Raw genomic sequence first — 19,253 nt, forward strand, 5'->3', positions numbered from 1 at the left:
ATTTTATATATAATGTCCATTATCAGACAGTTTTGTGGAGGCTGCATGTATACAGTGCATCATTTGATTTCAGTCGTTCAGTAGTTTCAGGTCATTCAGGTTCCGGTGTAAAAGTTCAGCAATTTTTAACGAGGGTTTACCAAAACATTTTATTTTATTGCATTGGTACTACTGGGGAATATAAGCAAATAAGTGTTTTATACATATGGCTGAACTACTGTTGCTGAAAAGGGCGTTTAAGACTCCCACGCTTCGAGTGTGTGTGTGCGCGCGCGCGCACTGGTCCTCATAGTGGGATGAACTCTGAGAACGCGCGCGTGCACCGAGCCGCTCGAGTGATCAAGACAAGACGAGGACACCGGAGTGATCAGGTAAGAAGATATTTCCTGTGTTTTCATCCTGTGTTTTCGACAGCACGCCGTTTTTACTAGTTCACGAGGCGATATTTGGATACAACAGAGATTGCATTGCAACCTGTTCCTGGATTTAGCAAGGGTAGAAAAGAATAAACAAAAGCAAATGTTTCAAACCAATAAGGTACACGAGTAGTACTGACTGTACTGTGCAAAGCCTAACGACCAGCTGAAACCATGTGATTATTGAACGCTTCATACAGTTGCAAAGTTATTTGATTCGTATCTTATAAACAGAGCAGTGTTGGATAGGGGTTTCTTGGGTGCAGTAATATAGCGCCCTTTTCCCCCCCACAATCTCCTTTATGATGAGTTTGAAGTCTTCACACAGCTCTGCTTCACATCACTTCACCAGGAGATGGGTAACTAAACACTTCTGGGTCATCACTCCTCTCTCTACCTCGTCTCTCATTTAGTTTTGTGGCTTAATTTTACGAAAAGCAAGTTTTTTCTTCTTCATAATTTAGAAGAGGAAATTATGATGATGATGGCACCACATTGGCGCCTCATCGCTTCAGGGTACCCTGTTTGACCTGAGATCAGATTACTATCTGGGTGGAGTTTTGGCTGTAAGTTATTTCTGTGTTTGCGTTTGTTTCCTCCAAGTTTTTCCCTCACAGTCCAAAAAAATGTTCAAAACCAATAAATTGATAGTCTAAGATATAAAAAAAAAAAAAATGTAAAAGTGTAAACAAAGTGTGTGTGTGGTGCCCTGTTCCATTTGGGTGATTTCTCTGAACCCAGGTTGTGTTTCTTGGATCTCTAGATGCACCATGACCCTAACAACGTAGATTCTGACACTGATTTGTGATGTGATTCGGGGTGTTTTATGGTCATTCAGCTGTCTCGGTTGTCAGTAAAGGATCAGTAATTGTCCTAAATACCATTGATGTTTTGATGTATGATGGTTAGAGATGGAAGGTACATTTAAAGGAAAAGCCTAGCTTTAGACAGGAATGTAAGAATGCCATGAAAACAGCTCTCTATCTAGACAGACACAAACATATTTTTCTCTCTCATTCTTGCACTGTCATAAGCCCCACTATTCACAATGGGAATATGATGGCTATCATGACATGGCTTCATCTAAATTTCACAGAAGTGGTCCTGTGCTTTGAAATGCCTATCAGTCATACAGACCACAATCTGTATGCCTTGCAGTCACAATATTGCTTGCTTCCAGCCATCCTTAAATAGGAAGGAAATACTGTATGTCTCTGCTTATCAACCATAAGAGATCATATTCCCTTTCTGCAACTAAACCTGGAATCCTGAAATCCTTCACAGAGAGATCTCTGCTATCCCCTGACTCTACACTGGTTTGTGATCTGGTTTGTTTTCTGCTGCTTATTGTCGTTCGTCATTCCTTTATTCAATATAGCCAATGTTTTTTAACTCTTGGTAAGAGTTGGTTCACAGCTACTCTTGGAATGTGGCCAGTACAACACCCCAACTCAGACATAACACATATTCATTGCACTTCCTATGTCCTCTTTTTGTTTTGTTTTTTATCAGTGTGTAGTTCTACGAGCTGAGAACTACATCAAAAGCATACTCATAGTTTCATGATTACTATCTTTGGAACAGACCTGTATAACTCTCCAATGTGCCTTTGAGTCTATAGAGACTAAATGTAGGGAAGTTGATAACATGGTTCTTGTTGTGACAGCTAGTTATTGTGTATTTTCCCCCTCTTAAGATCTTCAGTAGCTGGTGGTATGGCTGTTAAAGACTGAAAAACCGTCCTAAATTTGAATCATCAAGAACGATGGCAGAACATGTGCTGAAAGCTGGTGAACTTAACTAATATTTCCTTCATAGACAGCTAATAGAAAATTTCCTTCAGCTAATAAGAAGGCAGGTGCATTAGAACACTCTTGGGGAATTCTCCACCTTTGATTGAGTCCTAAAGTCCTAATATATATAATCTAAAACACAGCTATGTGTTTTAGAAGAATCCATCATGACCTTTACCAAAATAAAGTCGTTACTTAAGATGAATAATTAGGATTTCTGCCAATTCTTATGCATTACACATTGCAGATTTTAATACTCACTTCAATATACTACTAATGATTTTATAAGGCACATAAGGCCATCTATCCTTAGGTACTTATTTTATGGTTTCGAGATTAATGTTCTAAACATCTTAGCTTTTGAAATTTTCCATAAATATTGTGTCTGTACAAATATGTCCAGTTATTACCAAATGTTATTTTACTCTCCAGACCTCTTTTAATTGCTCAGTTTACATCTGTTATGACATTTATATAAAGATTTAAATTAAGCTTGTTAAGAAAGCCTACTCCATCAGCCTAATTGGCAGTCAACACAACAAGCCTTTTCCACCACAGTTGACTAACCAGAGTGATTAACCAGCCCCCAAACTTCACCCCCAGTAACTCCAAGCTCCCAATGGGGCTGAAAGCACTACGTCCACCTTCTAACCAATTAACCATGAAACACTTCCTTTTCTCTACTGAAATGTGCAAATTGCCCTCTTGACCTTTTGCCCACCGTTTTCTATTGGGCAATGACAACAATAGTTTACTCTCAAATGACTTTCTGAATATTATTAAGCACTACAAAAAGGGATTTATCTACATTTTCAAAACAGCTGTACTCAGACCTCTTCTGAAAACAAGTCATCTTGACACCCACAACCGCCCCCCTCCCCCCAACCCCCTTCCTTTTCTTGGTTTCTTAGTACCAGCCCATCAGAGTCTCTCAGTGTTCAGGTATGTACCACTACCCAGAAAGCACACCGCTTTACATGTGCTGTGCATCTCCTGAGCCTCTATCACAGTATGCTTGTTTAACTGTTTAAAGAATATCAAGTTTGGGATAAGTCATCAGCTAAATAATGATAGAACAGTAATCATTGTTATTGGGATTGAAGGTCAGAAAAAATACATGCTTGCTTATTTGATTTTCCTGTCTATAAAAGCTTTGTCAAAAAACCTGGGAGTAATATTTTGCCAGAGACAATTCTATCACCTTATTCACATATATCCAATGTATAGTGAGAAATGTATACTTGCTTCTGTGTTAATCGTCTGGATTAGCACAGAGCTTTATTGCTAGTAAACAGAGTACGAAATGCTGTGACACAATTCATATTCCATCTGTTCTCAAGCAGCTGCACTGGTTATATGTGAGCTATGTCCCAGCTCTCAGAGACTCAAATAGAAGTTTGGATCTAAATAGAAAGCCACGATTCTCTGTAGCTATAGTGGTGAAGCATGCATTTATTTATTTATTTATTTATATATTTTTTTATGGCCCCAAACTCCAGATGACATGAGAACCCATAATCTGGCCACATTTATGAGAAGCATTTGTTTATTGTAGCTTTTAATTATTTTTATTCTTGCTTGTTTTTTCTTAAGTTAACCTCCTATTTTCATATATTTGTTTTTATTGTTCTATTTATTATTCTACAATGCAATTTATAATCTTTGTTAGTGCTATATAAATACTGCTACTAATACAAATAATAATGAGCATTTAATGAATCAATACAACATTCCATAACGTTCCTTTGTGCATTTTGAAAGACTTCACTTAACACAAAAAAAATCTGTGCTCCCTTTCACTAGCGTCATCTTGCAGTTGCTTGCATGCCTTGACGTTTAATTAACAAGTTTGGGCTTTTTGAAGAAATGCTTTAAGAATGAAGTTGGAGTCAGGGGAGGGTCTGCGGGTGTTGAGGATGAGATGATTCATCCCATGCTGTTCCTGTCATCTCTGCGGCGATGAGTCTCCCTCCGTTTCACAGTAAACACACACGAGTCAATGATTAATGAACTCTGGTGGCAGCAGGGATGATTCCGTAAGCTCCGAGCTTGGCCACTGCCTGTGTGAGATCTCCGCTGTGTTCCTGATTTGAGGCCATATTAAAGTTTGTGAATTAAAAGAGAATGTTTTGTCATTGCTCAACGTTTTGGCTTCCTTTGTGAGAATTGATTATCCAATGTATTCATATTTTTCTGAAATAACCTGATCCTGAACTACTTTAAAGTGGTTGTTTGTCCAGTCTGTACCCAGTTTAATAGTCTATTAAAAGCTTTTACTTTAAACTCCACCAGCATATTGTTCATGTGTCTATATTCTGAGAAGTTTTCCTCTTGCCCTTCCGAGACCCTTCATGGTCATTCACAGCTGCTTCTTCCCTCATTAATGGTCTCAGGGGCTTTTCATGGTCACCACTTAAAATCCAGTCTCTGTTTGGCCTCTTCAAAACTTGTGTGGTTTCTGAAAGAATCTAATCTCTATTTTGAATGATTTCTGTTTGCTCCTCATTATAGGCTTCCAAAAAATGGGCCCTAGCAGCCGATTACAGCTCCTCCTAGCCATCTTGGTCAGTCAAGGTAAGAGAGATTTGTGTAAAGCAGCGCCTCATTACCTTGCATGTGGTTAATTCGAGAACAATCTGGTTTCCTACACATTGTTTATTAACCTTATTAAACAAAATCAGCCAGCAAATCAGTCTCTATTCATGGAGTGCAACAACATGGCAGATTTGAACAATGTTCAGGTTTTATCTTATTAAACACAGCTTCTTATTAACAAAACTTTCATGAGAACAACACAAATATAGTAAATGAAAAACAGAATAATACCAGAATATCTTCTGATTCTTGTCCGACAAAAAAAAATCAAATTGTGCAGTGAAACATTTAAACTATTGAACTGTTTGTGCCAAGAAGAAAATATATATCATAATAAAATAAAAATAAACGGTCCTGAAAGTGTGCTGAACAAATTCTAAAGCAAATAGTTTATATAAAAAGATTCAGAAAAGATGTGTTTGTGAAGCATCTGATTTAGATTTTTTCTGCCGTTATAACATGAACTATTTAACTATAATCAAAGATCTGTAAAACCGAGCACAGCTAAAAGTTTGCTTAGTTTTATTATCTCTTACATCTTTAGTCTCTAGTTGATTCATATAAAAGATCTCCACTAGGCATTGAGTTATAACTCATTTGAACTTGTTAAAAAAAGTCAACTCTGTTTCTTTAATTTGACAAATTAACATGTGAAATTAATTTTCCAATTACAGTCTAAAAAAAAAAACACTTAATCCCAGACACAGGGTTTTGTGCTTTAATTTTATTGTCAAGCCACAATAATGCACTCACATCTAAAGCTTCTGCCTTTGGCAGTGGTGGAGCCACACTGTCTAGACTGCTGCACAAAAGTAGGGTTAATTGTTTCTTTTTCTGAACTGTGTAGTAATATTCATCAGTATGTATTATACATTCTTTACATGCTCACTCCATGCCAGGCTCACATTCTGCAGATTTCCTTCAAGGACATTGCACCTGACAGCTGAGATATGATGTGGGCTTCTGCATTGAGACAACAGACTACTGTCTCTCTCTAGTCTCCCACCGTTTCTTTTCACATACAATAGACAGACATGATAAAGGAGAGGAAGGAAGAAAGGACAGTCAGTGTCTCAAAAGCAGGCATTGAAAATGTCTCATAGTTCTAGTTGAGCTGAGCTTCTAGCATTTCTACACTTAGATAGATAGATAGATAGATAGATAGATAGATAGATAGATAGATAGATAGATAGATAGATAGATAGATAGATAGATAGATAGATAGATAGATAGATAGATAGACAGACTATATTGCCAAACGTTTTGGGACATCTGGCTTTACATGCACATTAATGTGATATGGATTTGACCCGCCCTTTACAGCTATAACAGCTTCAACTCTTCTGGGAAGGCTTTCCAAAAGGTTTAGGAGTGAGTTTATGGGAATTTTTGACCATTCCTCTAGAAGCACATTTGTGAGGTCCGGCACTGATGTTTGACGAGAAGGCCTGGCTCTCAGTCTCCGCTCTTATTCGTCCCAAAAATGTTCTATTGGTTTGAGGTCAGGACTCTGTGCAGGCCAGTCAAGTTCCTCCATACCAAACCCGCTCATCCATGTCTTTATGGACCTTGCTTTGTGCACTGGTGTGCAGTCATATTGGAACAAACTGTTCCCACAAAGTTGACAGACAGACAGACAGATAGCAAAGTATCAAATTAACTTGAGTGGCCTGCAAAGAGCCCTGACCTCAACCTCACTAAACACCTTGGGATGGAGTGGAAGCCTGACTGCACCCCAGGGCTCCTGACATCAGTGCCTGACCTCATTAATGCTGTTGTGCCTGAAGAAGCACAAATCCCCAAAGCCACGCTCCAAAATCTAGTGGAAAGACTTCCCTGAAGAGTGGAGGTTGTTATATCCTTGATAAATTGCTGTGGTATAAAAGGTGTAAACACTTCAGAGCATGCTGTTATTGGAAAATAACCAAATAAGGGGTGTTAATAGCATCAAACCTCGCTGCCATTGATTACTTTCCTATAGCAGCATGCCGAAGCACCTTTAATCCTTCTTTATTCAACACTTAATGATGGGGTTGGGATGATGGTGATATAGCCAAAGCAGCATTCATTCATCCACATGAATGGGATTAAAAAACATTTATGAGTTGCTTTCATGACCTCATATTTTTGCCTGTAGGGGTTTGCAGCATGTGGTGTCTGATTGTTTCTCTGAATAAACTGTCACCATGGAGAGCTTTGGAGAAACATAGCACAGCTATGAAGTGCCAAATATGTATGATTAAGGTAGAACACACTCAACACTACAGGATTTCACTGAGAGAGGACACAGGGAGTCCCACTTCTTAGCTGTTCACATGGACCTTTCCACTCAATCAGCCATTGAGCGTGGGACAGCAGTACCGAATTCTGCTCACTCAAGCGATGACTGTAAGCTCAGCCCCTTTTGAGGCAATGGCGCCTGTTTTCCACCCGTCCGGTAGGCGTTGTCGGAATGCCGATTGCTCTAAATTATCCCTCCAAAAAGGGTTGAGGACCAGGTGTTGGTGACACAGGGAAAGAGTTCTACACAGAGTGCCTAGGGCCAAGGTCAGCTCAGCTGTGCTAAAATAAGGGGTTGTCATTACACATGTGCACTGTCTGTGACCGTATTGGTTACAAAATAATATCCAATAGCATTATTACAGCATAGACCTGTGAGCTTCTGTTTGATCTTATTCATTCATAGCCTTACATGAGCTCATAAAAAAGGTGCTATGGTTTTTGTTTTTTTGTTGTTTTTTTCAGTGGACTGCACTTTTGCTGCACAGGAGATCCAGGCTAATCAGGAAACCCTCGTGAAGATCAGTGCTGCAGGGGAAAGTGAGTCCTCTCTTTCTGAAAACTGAACCGTCACTTACAAGGCCATTACAGTACAAAAAAGGCATTTTTAAAGAAGAAGCACTGTTATTTTTTGAGAATGGAATGATTCTTTTTAATGACAGTGACAGACATTTCTTTCTTCTCGCCCCTTCAGCTGAAACTACATATACCTCATCACAGGTGTCTTTTAGGATGATAGGGCAGCGTTGAGCAGCTCTGTTCCAGCTGCAGGCTATGTTAAAAATGTAAATGGACGCCTAAATAAAAAGAAAAAACGTGGTTCATATTAGAATGTAGCCATGCTCAAAATATAGTAATATTACATGTCACCAGGGTATCTGAAAATATATTATTATAGGTCTGTGACACAGGTTCATAAACCTGGGGCCATGACCCCATAGGAGGTCACCTGAGAAACAGATGGGGTCAAAAAATACCAACTGTTATAATGAGTATAAATATACCAACTTTTCATTCCTTAAGGCATTTTTCTTGTACTGAAGTGGAGCCCCTCATAAACCCATTTTACATCAGACCTCAATGGCGCCACATCCAAAAAGCTCTCATGTTAATCAGTGATCTTTTAGACCAGCTGCTTGCAGCGTGAGGAGCGGTGCAGTTCACATTCACACAGCAGGTCTTGCAGTTAGAGACTACAGGCTTTGCCCTGCTTCAGTTCTCTGTACAAAGCAGAAAATATTTGAGCAGAAAATCTCGCTGTATTAACAAACTTCTGGTCATATACAGTAGCAGTGCATGTTTGTAATAATCTTATATTCAGTACAGATACTAGCATGTTATATTTGCTAAGCCAGTGCAAGAACACGCTGAAAAAAAAGCTTCAGGCTACGAGTACTTGTGTAAATAAAAATATTAAGTGAAATGCACCACATGACCCTGAGTAAACTGCTGAACCCAGACCACTCATAAACACTTAACTGAGTGGAGCAGGAATTGTGTGCCATTGTGAACTTTCAATCAGAGTACCAATCGAGACTGAATATTTCAGAGATCTCTTAAATTTGATGATCAAGCAGCAGCTTAACACGAAATCCTGTCCTTTTCATTAGATTCTATGAGTATCAGAGTGCCTGTGGTTATGTATTATTTATTTAATTCGTTTAATTTTATAAATACAACTTTGATTGGTTAATTGATCTTAATTTGATTGAAATAAAGTTGTACAAGATTTTAGGAATTGTAAACTTCTTTACAATAATGCTCTGTGAATGTTCAAAGGGAGCAGGCCTATCATTCTTGGTGTATTTTTAATGTAAAACAAAAACATGAAGAAAATTTTAGGTTCATAAAATAGTGTCATTGGTCGAAAATGTTGCATGTACCTGGGCTATAATAATATCGTTACATTAACAGACCTAGATGCATCCTTCATAAGCAACCTGCCAGTTCAATACGTTCGTAATAGGCTTTAGATATGAATCAGAAATGTCCCAGTTTTATTTATGGCCGTGAGAAACTAAACTTTGGCTTTGGAAATTAAAGGAAATAAAATGATAAGAAGCTATTTAATGTGTCCCTCTGTCCACATTTGTGGTTTTGCAAATGCTGACATGCCATCTGTATAATCACACTCTTTATGACAGGCTGCAGGTTCCAGCATGACAGCTACACACATTATAATTTAACCTTTCGCCTAACATACCTAGCAGAAATGTGCTATCTCTCTTTCTCTCTCTCTCTCTCTCTCTCTCTCTCTCTCGCTCTCTCTCTCTCTCTCTCTGTGTGTGAGAGAGAGGTAGAGAGAGAGAGAATGATTCTGGTAGAGAAATAAGTGTGAACATGCAACACAATTAAGCTCCTAATCAGATTCAGAGATTCAGGTCTGTAAAAAAAAAAATGCCTTCAACAAAAGGAATGACATAATTATGTTTTAAAATGGAACTAATGATGTATTTGTGTATTTGTTTATTTTTATATTATTTTTTATTCCCATGTGTACAGTGATGAGGTGTTCTGCAGCTATAGATGTCCTCTTTTTGATGGACGGCTCATACAGTGTTGGGAAGGGCAGCTTCGAGAGGTCCCGTCATTGTGTACTGAAACTGTGTGAGGCTCTGGACATCGACCCAGACACGGTCAGCTAACAACCACCCATCAACCTGAAGCTTCCTTCATAGGTGCAGGTTTAAAGCGATGATGTGTTTCAGGCCTTTTTGTTAGTTGCTTCCTGTATATTTCTCAGGTGAGAGTCGGAGTCATTCAGTTTGGTTCGACTCCCAGGATGGAAATCTCACTCGGCTCCTACAGCAGCAGAGAGGAACTGACCAAACACATCAAGAAAATCCAGTACAGGTAATGAGTCCTGCACATGTGCATTCTGTCTTAAAAATTTTTTAATGTATATTTCATCAGTTTTACACACCATTTATACTGATCGTTTTTGCATTAGAGGTGTGGTCTTTTTAGACATACAGCATTCCTTGATAAGGAAATTTAACATAGAGAATTTTTAATATACTGATTTAAAAACATCACAACTTTATTATTTTAATGTCTTACACATCTATTTAAATATACTTGGTTTAAAAAAACATTGAAACTATGTGGATGTGTTGAAAATAATATTGCTAGGGTTTTCCAAATCAAAAAACGTGAAACCTTAAGAGGAACCAGTTTTAAAAGAGAAGGCATCCTCTTCAAGTGGGATTATAAATCATTACAGTATACATCGGCAAACAAGAACGCAATACAAAATATGTTGATTTGTTTGGTATGAACTATTACGAATAGAGGTCTTGGGCATAGGATTTAACAGCAACAGCCTGTTAGCTGACGGATATGAGAAAAAGGCAGTTGAGTTCCACTTTAAATGCAGTTAGCTCCCCAAAAGTCTTGCGCTGAAGTACAGATACTGGACAGTAACTTAATGTCTTGGAGGAAGAAACCTTTTCCCCTGCGATATTGGTAGCTGGTGTGTAATACTGTGATTGTTAGCATACCATGGATTTTTCTTGTTTTGTTTCTCCCCTCTGCTTGGAATCCTCATCCTCAGGCCAGACATGGTGGTCGTTGTTTACACTGTACACATTGTGTGTGTGTGTGTATGTGTGTAAATGTGTTTGATGAGGTGTCATGGCTGAGATAATGATGTACATTGATGTGGCTACTGCTCTGTGAATGTGCCAGCTAACAGCTTTACACCCATCTAAGATGCAGACAGCTGGCTTGTTCCCACACCAGTCAGAATGTAATATATTCCCATGTTGGGGCATGAAATTACAGTTTCTGAACGCTTTCATAAAGACATCAGCACTTGATGGCCCCAGTGAACAACTGCAGCTTATAGCTGGTAGGAGCCTTGCTGGATGTCTGCCAGATTTTCCTTGATATCCTGTCAAGGTCTCCAAAACCAGCTGCAGGAAGGAAGACATCATGGATTAATGTGGCATGGAAGGACGTTGTCAACAGCGTTCACTTGGAAAAATAACAAAAAACAGTTTGGTTCATAAAACATAATGTCTGTGTTAAAGTGTTGAGATGTGAGTTTTAATATGGTGTGGATGGGTGACTAAGAGAAAAGGAACCTGAAACCTGGAGACTGCTGTAAGGTGTTGATTTGTGTTTGATGAGCTGCCGTGAGAGCAGGGCATGTTGAGAAAGGCTAAAGGAGTGAGTGGAGTATTGTTTTAGGGACTGGGAGATTTACCACAGTCACATCAACACAACATTAATGCAATGATCAATGGAAGCTAATGTTACATATTGCCAGGGAATCTCTGTCTTTATTAAGCTTTTGTTGGGGAGTCACACACATTCATTCATTATGTTCAATATGAGTGCAACAGAAAACTAACATATTTAAGGGTCCAATATAAATATACTTACAACTTACCAACAGCAGTAACACTTTTAGGCAAAATGTTCACAATGTCGACATGGATTCTAACATGACAAGTTAAAAACTCGAGTAAAAATCTTTACAAGCAAGCACAAAACCAGCTATAATTTACATATTTTATCTTTGTACCTAATTTATCTTTTGCAAAATAACACATTTTATCAGGAAGGGTATTAAATAAATAAATACACTAGCAATATTAACACAGTGCTTCAACTTGTGTGATCCTAATAAGCAAGTCCTTTATATATTGACCATGAGATCATTCAATTCACCAGAAGTCACAGGTAAGCTTCTTAGGGCTTTCGGTTTTCTGCACATTTTAAAATTTCACATCTTGTTGGAACGAAGCCATCAAGTACCCTGATGCTCAGAGACTGTCCTGTAGCTGTGGCTATGGTTCCCACACAGCCTGCTGCAAATACCTTACTAAACACCGTACTAAGAGTATCCATGTATAGTATGCTATGCCATGAGAGCACATCTAACTTCCTAATCCTGGTGCCTGATACCATCCATTTAAACACCTTGTTATTTAGCTGATTTGTTGGGGCAAGTGTGTGAGAGCAAAGAAAATGAATAAGCATAGTGCAGGGGGAGTTACGGAATAAAATGGGAGTAATTATTTTAATAAATAACGTTGCTGCCTCCAATAGAAGCTGATTGAAGCTTTGCCCTTTTTTTCCCCCAGAGGAGGGAGCACACAAAGCGGTTTGGCTTTCAAGTATGTTGTGAGGAAGGGGTTCCTCGGCGGTCGGAATTCCCCCGTGCCTCGCATCGTCATCCTCCTGTCTGATGGAAAGTCCCAGGGTGCAGTGCAGCCGGCTGCCTCTGAACTCAAGCAGTCTGGAGTGATCTTGTTTGCCGTGGGCCTGCGTTATCCAAGGTATCAAATATATCCAAACATATTTCTGACATCAAATAGGGTTTTCTTTTTACTCTGGGCTATTATCAGTATCAGACAGGTAATTTATAATAATAATAATAATAATAATAATAATAATAATAATAACAATAATAATAATATGAAAGGGCCACAAATAATTTTAGAATATGGAGTTAAAAAACTTAGATTTATATAGCGTTATTATTATTATTCTCCAATTCAATTCTTTTAAAGTAATACCAGCCATGTTAACAATTAAACAATTAAAGAAAGAGAAATGGTGAGAAATATACTCCAGCATCCTCTGCAGTAATTATACATCTGTCCTCCCAACATGGGAAAACTGTAGAAACGTAGACATGTCTAATGTCAAACAACTGAATGACAGTGCTGAGAGAAAGCAGTAAAACTTTGTCATGCATGCGTCAACTAAAAATCACAAAAATGCACAAATGCCCTGCAGACATGATTAGCTGTTCTTAAGTATTTTAACTGCTTTTTTTTTTTCTTCTTCCTGTTCCAGCTGACTTTCATAAAATAATGATTTCTTAATATGTTATGCTCAGGGTCTCCAGAGAATACACACACACACAGTCTCTGCAACATATCAGTACAGCAGCCCACCTGTTCCTGAACTGTAGTGTTGTCAGAAACCAATCAGCACATCTGCTCATCTATGTAAAGTGAAGCTCTCATTCCTTTCTTATAATGCTCAACACGGTATGTATGTCATACAGGGTGACGGGAGGTCGTTCCCAATGATTTAGCTCAACAGATGTTACAAATGTAACCAAACACAAATACATTTTTAAGAAGGAACAGATCTAAACAGATACAAATACACCTATGAAATATGCTTTTGTAGAGAGCTTTCCAGAAAGGTCACAGGGCATCTGGTTAAGACTAATAGTGTGTATCAGGAATGGGATTCTACAGAACCACAAAAAATTCATGCAATCCAATGTTTTTACTTTTATCTGAGTTCAGTTCCCTGTATCCTGTGCCATCTAATTCAGTTTAGATACAAATGTAAAGCCAAGACCTTTGTCTGTGTGTCTCAGATGGGAAGAGCTCTACTCTCTGGCCAGTGCTCCCACAGAGAGCCATGTGTTTTTTGCAGAGCATTTCAGTGATATTGTAAATGGACTATACACAAGCCTCACCACCTCCTCCATCTGCAGTGCTGTCCCCCCAGGTACACGCTCATCTCTGAAGCATCCATACTCTCCATTCTCCTAGTGCTTCCTGAGAGTATGATTTGTGTTATGTCTGCAGGCTGTCAGGTGGAATCCTTACCTTGTGTACGGAAGACCATGGAGACCATCAAAGAATTGCAGGGCAACTTCATGTGCTGGAAGGGATCGAAGAGCAGCTTACCATACACATCGCTATGTCCCTATTACAGGCAAGTGCAGTTCCTCAACTCTCAGAAAATTCTGATTCTGATAATCATTCTTATCTTCCCCTTAAAATGTGACAAAATGATTGACTCTTATAATATTGTACATACACTGATCAGGCATAACATTATTACCACCTGCCTAATATTGTGTTGGTCCTCCCTTTTGCTGCCAAAACAGCCCTGACCCATCATGCACTGTGTATTCTGACACCTTTCTATCAGAACCAGCATTAACTTCTTCAGCAATTTGATCAACAGTAGCTCGTCTGTTAGATCGGATCACACGGGCCAGCCTTCGGTCCCCACGTGCATCAATGAGACTTGACCCTGTCCCCGGTTGACCACTGTTCCTTCTTTGGACCACTTTTGATGGATACTGACCACTGCAGACCGGGAACACCCCACGAGAGCTGCAGTTTTGGAGATGCTCTGATCCAGTGGTCTAACCATCACAATTTAGCCCTTGTCAAACTCGCTCAAATCCTTATTTGGCCCATTTTTCCTGCTTCTAACACATCAACTTTGAAGATAAAATGTTCACCTGCTGCCTAATATATCCCACCCACTAACAGGTGCCATGATGCGGAGATAATCAGTGTTATTCACTTCACCTCTCAGTGCTCATAATGTTATGTCTGAATCTCATAAAAATCTCATAAAACACAACTGTGCACAACTGTGTCATGATGAAGTAAGAAGATCTAAACTGCAGAGGGCAGTCAGCATGCACAAATGCAAAAAAAAAAAAAAACCCACCTATAAAGAAGGTTAAAATGTTGTTCATGGAGGACTGAAGATCCCTGAGACTCAAACCTTTGAAGCTGTTAATAGCAGTACCAAATATCACAGTATCCATATTTACAAGGGCTTTTAAAGTGTTATTAATTTTGTATGTTACAGATATACCAGTGCTTACAAAGTACTCCCTACAGTATGTCACAGAACAGTATGCTCAGGTGAGAAATGGTAGTTTACACAAAACATACTCTAATAAATGAGTAAGAATACACTGAGGTTTAAATTATATACTATGTGTTGGCAAAATAATGTTTTCATCTTCTCCTCCCTGCTTAGATCCTTGTGATTCCCAGCCATGTCAGAATGGAGGGACGTGTGTGTCTGAAGGGCTGGAGAAATACCATTGTCAGTGTCCTCCAGGCTATGGAAGTGACCCCAACTGTGGTGAGTTGCTCTTTCTATATTCTACCACCAATTGAATCATTCTCTGATTTGCATTTAGTATTGGTCTAATTGTGCAGCACAGCTGTCAGGCTTGCCTGTTTGCATATGTGGCATTCATTGGCATTGACTTAGGCAGGCAAGAATTTTCAGTTATTGTCAGGGTCAGATTTCAGGCTGGGTCATGGTTGACTGAAATATACTCCAATCCCTCTGAGGCATTTTGTCTCCTTGATCAAAAAGGGCAGTCTAATTTTGCTCTAAGTGAAAAGCCCAGACTCCTCTAAGTACTCCCACAACACTCTGCTTTATTGCATTGTACAATAATACACAACAGGCCTGGTAACCCTGTAACCCCATAACAAAACCAAGCAACTGATCCCAGTTCATCGTCTTTTACATGTCATTCTCTTATTACTCTACATTTCTCCCCCACTCTCTCACTCTCTCTCTCACTCACTCACTCACTCACTCACTCACACACATGCATTCTTTTTAAAAGACTGGACAAGAAAGGGTAATGTATCTTTGAATAAGAGACTAGAATAAATGGGGTGAGGTAATGAGTATCACTGATAGAAGCAGTCAACACTTCTCTCTGATCTAAGAATACACAATGGCTCGGTCAGTTAGGAAGTGATGACACTCCTAGCCCTGTCCTGTCCATGACACATCAGACAAAGCTCAAAGACTCTCTTTACTGCCCTGCTCCCTCCCGAAGATGTTTTCTGGTCTCAGGGTTACTGTTAATTCATGCTTGTTTTCATTAAAAGAGAGGAGTGAAAGGAGCAGATAGAACACCAGTGTATTTACCACTTGACAGTATATTGTGTTCCTGAGCCTTAGACGTGCCGGTTAATATAAACACAGTTTGGTATGCTAAGTATGTGGCAACAATGTGGTTTTGTGCTCTGCATGGGACCCAAGGTCATGTCAGTCAATGCCTAAATAATATCCTCCTGTTTTTCAGCTCCTGTGCTGTCTTTGGACTGCTCTGTGGATGTGCTTTTCCTGATTGAAAGCTCTACCAGCCTGACTCATGAGGGGTTCCTTCGCTTCAAGTCCTTCCTGAAGCGTTTTGTCCAGACAGTTCTGAGTTCAGACACTCCTGTGAAGATTGGTCTGGCTCAGTATAGCAGCGATGTAAAGGTTGAAGCTAAGATTGGGCAGCACCGAGACCCAGTGAAGCTGCTCCAGGCTGTGGAGTCTCTCCAGTACCAAAAAGGAGAAGCTAAAACTGGACATGCACTACGCTATATCACACGACAAGGCTTCCAAAGTGCCCCTGTGTATGCTGATGTTCAAGATGACCTGCCTCGTGTCGTTGTGCTCATCACTGGCACTCCGTCCGCTGATGCTGTTGTGGAGTCTGCTAAATATGCAAGAGACAGAGAGATCTTTATTATTGGCTTGGGGCCTGATAGGATGAAGGCTGAGATCAACAACATCACAGGAAACCCGCAGCGCACCATCACTTACAGTTTACCTGACAGACTGAATTCAAAGATCCCAGACCTCAGAGCCAAGATCTGCAGTGTGGACAGCCAGGGTACTGACATTGTGTTTTGTTTCCTCAGTCATCTTATGTTAACATCATTTACAGCATTTGGGAGATGCGGTTATCCAGAGCGACTTACATTCAACTCATTTATACAACTGAGCAGTTGAGGGTTAAGGGTTAAGGGCCTTGCTTGAGCAAGTGGCAGTTTGGGGGTCTGGGGATTTAAGCTCACAATCTTCCAAACAGTATCTATTGCCTTAACCACTGAGCTACCACTTAGATAGACTTAGGACTTTACTAACTGCTCCTTTAATACATCTTTTCAATGTCCATTCATTAGTGTGTTACCACTAATCAGCTCCTTAATAATATAGGCCATTAATCCCATAATGCCATAGTGCTTTCATTCGTGTTCTCACACCTTCACATTGTTTTATTAATTGAACCTTTTGATGCCTTCCATGTTTTACTATAATCACAACTATATTATAATCACTGATTGAGTCTTTGTACATTGCAGGGTGTCTGGGTCAGGCAGTGGACCTGGTCTTTGTTCTGGATGGCTCAGGAAGTGTTGGGAAGGACAACTTTGTTCACCTGAAGGAATTTGTACGCAGTGCCTCTGTGCAGTTTGACATAAACCGTGACCTGACTCAGGTAGGGCTGGTGGTGTATAGCCGGCAGCCTGTCTTCGTGTTTGAGCTGGACTCTCATGCTTCAGGGTCTGCTGTGCTCAAAGCCTTGGGAGAGGCATCTTATTTAGGTGGAATGGCCTCCACTGGGTCAGCTCTGCTCCATGTGCACTCTCATAGTCTGACTGTGGCCAAAGGGGCACGGCCGGGTGTCAACAAGGTCATAGTCGTGCTGACTGATGGCACAGGGGACGAGGATGCAGCAGTACCAGCTCAGAAGATCCGGGACGATGGCGTGTCTGTGTTCGTGATTGGCACTGGAGATGTGCAGCGTGAGCATCTCCTGCGTATTGCTGGCTCTGAGGATCACATTATCACTGTGCCCTTCTATGAGGACCTGAAGTACTTTGATGATGTCCTGGTGCAGATGGTGTGTGCAGGTGAAGCACAGTAAATACGCATACATTATAGTCATTGTTTTTACAGCTTATATACACACACATGTTAAAATGTCACAAATAGCATCCATCAGTGAGTGAGGTACATTGCCTGGTGAGAGACTGATCATTCATATTGGTTCACTCTTGTATTTCATTTAAAATTCACCAGCATTGTCCTTCAAATAACAAATGTAATTTTTTAAGTGAGTGATGAGGGGTAAAGTTATTAGATAAACTAACATGCTGGTTCAAGACTAATGCATGTTTTGTGTATGGTTTGTATTAAACTTCCCCATCCTATCAATAGTGGAAGCTTCCGACCACAAGGTCATTGTTGACTGACTGTTTAAGGTTGATTAACTGTTTCTCAGGCTAGAAGTGACAGAAAGGTGTTTCAACAATGTACCTGACATAGATAGTGGTGTGTTTCACACCAGCACCGCACACACCACTTTGTCAGTGTCAGAAATGTGCTGAAAAATATCTGTCTTCCAAATAATATCTGGTTTTGTGTTTGTCTATTATTACTGATGGACAGCTAATAACAGACATCACATTCTCTCTAACCAAGTGCTGTCAGTTTTTATTAGTCTCCATGAAGCTTTTCACTCAGCTCTGACATCTTCCTTACTCTCTACAGATGTGAAGAAGCCTGTGAATCTGTGCAAGCCCAACCCCTGTATGAATGATGGAGTGTGTATCCTACGGAACAGAAGTTATCGCTGTGAATGCCGGGGATGGGAGGGACCACACTGCGAGACACGTCTGTACCACAATATCACTTTTCATTTGGTTCCAGCTGGCCATTTTCACTCTTCATGCTACATGCTTCATATTTTTAAGGCTCAGCTTTGGTTAATGGCAGTCAATACTGATCCATTACATATTGTATTTCCCTCTAGGAAGCAGGCAGCAGCCCTCCAGAGGAGATCTCCCGAGGCCTGCAGGATTGAGACGCCGCCAAAGGAAGAATGTTAGAGAACTGCAACAGCGCTACAGAGAACACCGCAGGAGACATGCAACTAGCTGATCACACACACACACACACACAGAGTTAATTCCATCATTACTTACTCCTTAGTTTGCTAAACATGAAAAAAGGGAAAGACAAAAGTAAGGTGTGTGTTTTTTCACCTAAGAAAGGCTTACTGTAAGCTCTCTACTACAGGAAACTGGAGATAACGGGGATCTCCAGACTCCCTGCTGCTCCAATTCAGCACAGACTCTGTTATCATTACTCTAGACAACTAAACATATCATTACACCTACAGTGATGGAGTGGGAGCAGCCAGAACCTTTCTTTTGGTGAATTTAAAGACATGTCTTTATCAATCCTATTTAAAACTGCAGCTGTGATTCAAAACATTATTACTGTAACACTCCTGAATAAACAAAAAAATCTGAATAGTCATTAAGTAGTACAATAGTGCCTAATATTTGTAATTGTACATATTTGCTTCAAGATCCATATACTGAATGATTGCCCTTTTAGATCTAATTATGACTTTTAATTTTTGATGTTCAGAAACTTTTTGTAACAAAGCTCTGTCTGGAGGTTCGTTTTTACATATTTATTGTATAAACTTTAGAAAAAGAATTAAAATTCCATTTTTTTTAGTCAGAAGGTTGGGGTGTGATGTGTATATACAAACGATTTATGTGTCTTTTGGTGCCATCTGCTGGAGAACAATTCTTTTGTGGACTGCCATAATCAATGATATCAACACTAT

General features: G+C 39.7%; 1 protein-coding gene across 1 annotated transcript; it reads left to right on the forward strand.

The window, feature by feature from the left end:
* Positions 1-274: 274 nt before the first annotated feature.
* vwa2 (von Willebrand factor A domain containing 2) lies at positions 275-19,147 on the forward strand. The gene is made up of 14 exons (XM_058406494.1): positions 275-371; positions 4,721-4,783; positions 7,550-7,624; positions 9,587-9,720; positions 9,828-9,937; positions 12,175-12,369; positions 13,431-13,564; positions 13,645-13,774; positions 14,672-14,727; positions 14,846-14,953; positions 15,921-16,499; positions 16,972-17,523; positions 18,164-18,286; positions 18,426-19,147. Exons 2-14 carry the CDS (start codon positions 4,732-4,734, stop codon positions 18,551-18,553), a joined length of 2,376 nt encoding a protein of 791 aa, XP_058262477.1. The 5' UTR covers positions 275-371; positions 4,721-4,731; the 3' UTR covers positions 18,554-19,147.
* The last annotated feature ends 106 nt before the right edge of the window (positions 19,148-19,253 follow it).

This window comes from Hemibagrus wyckioides, linkage group LG13 (genome assembly GCF_019097595.1).
Source record: "Hemibagrus wyckioides isolate EC202008001 linkage group LG13, SWU_Hwy_1.0, whole genome shotgun sequence".
NCBI lineage: Eukaryota > Metazoa > Chordata > Actinopteri > Siluriformes > Bagridae > Hemibagrus > Hemibagrus wyckioides.

Coding starts and splice junctions, on each gene's coding strand:
- vwa2 (XM_058406494.1), top strand. CDS start 4,732: ATGGGCCCTAGCAGCCGATTACAGCTCCTCCTAGCCATCTTGGTCAGT. Junction 9,721..9,827: donor TGGACATCGACCCAGACACG/GTCAGCTAACAA, acceptor TATATTTCTCAG/GTGAGAGTCGGAGTCATTCA. Junction 16,500..16,971: donor CTGCAGTGTGGACAGCCAGG/GTACTGACATTG, acceptor TGTACATTGCAG/GGTGTCTGGGTCAGGCAGTG.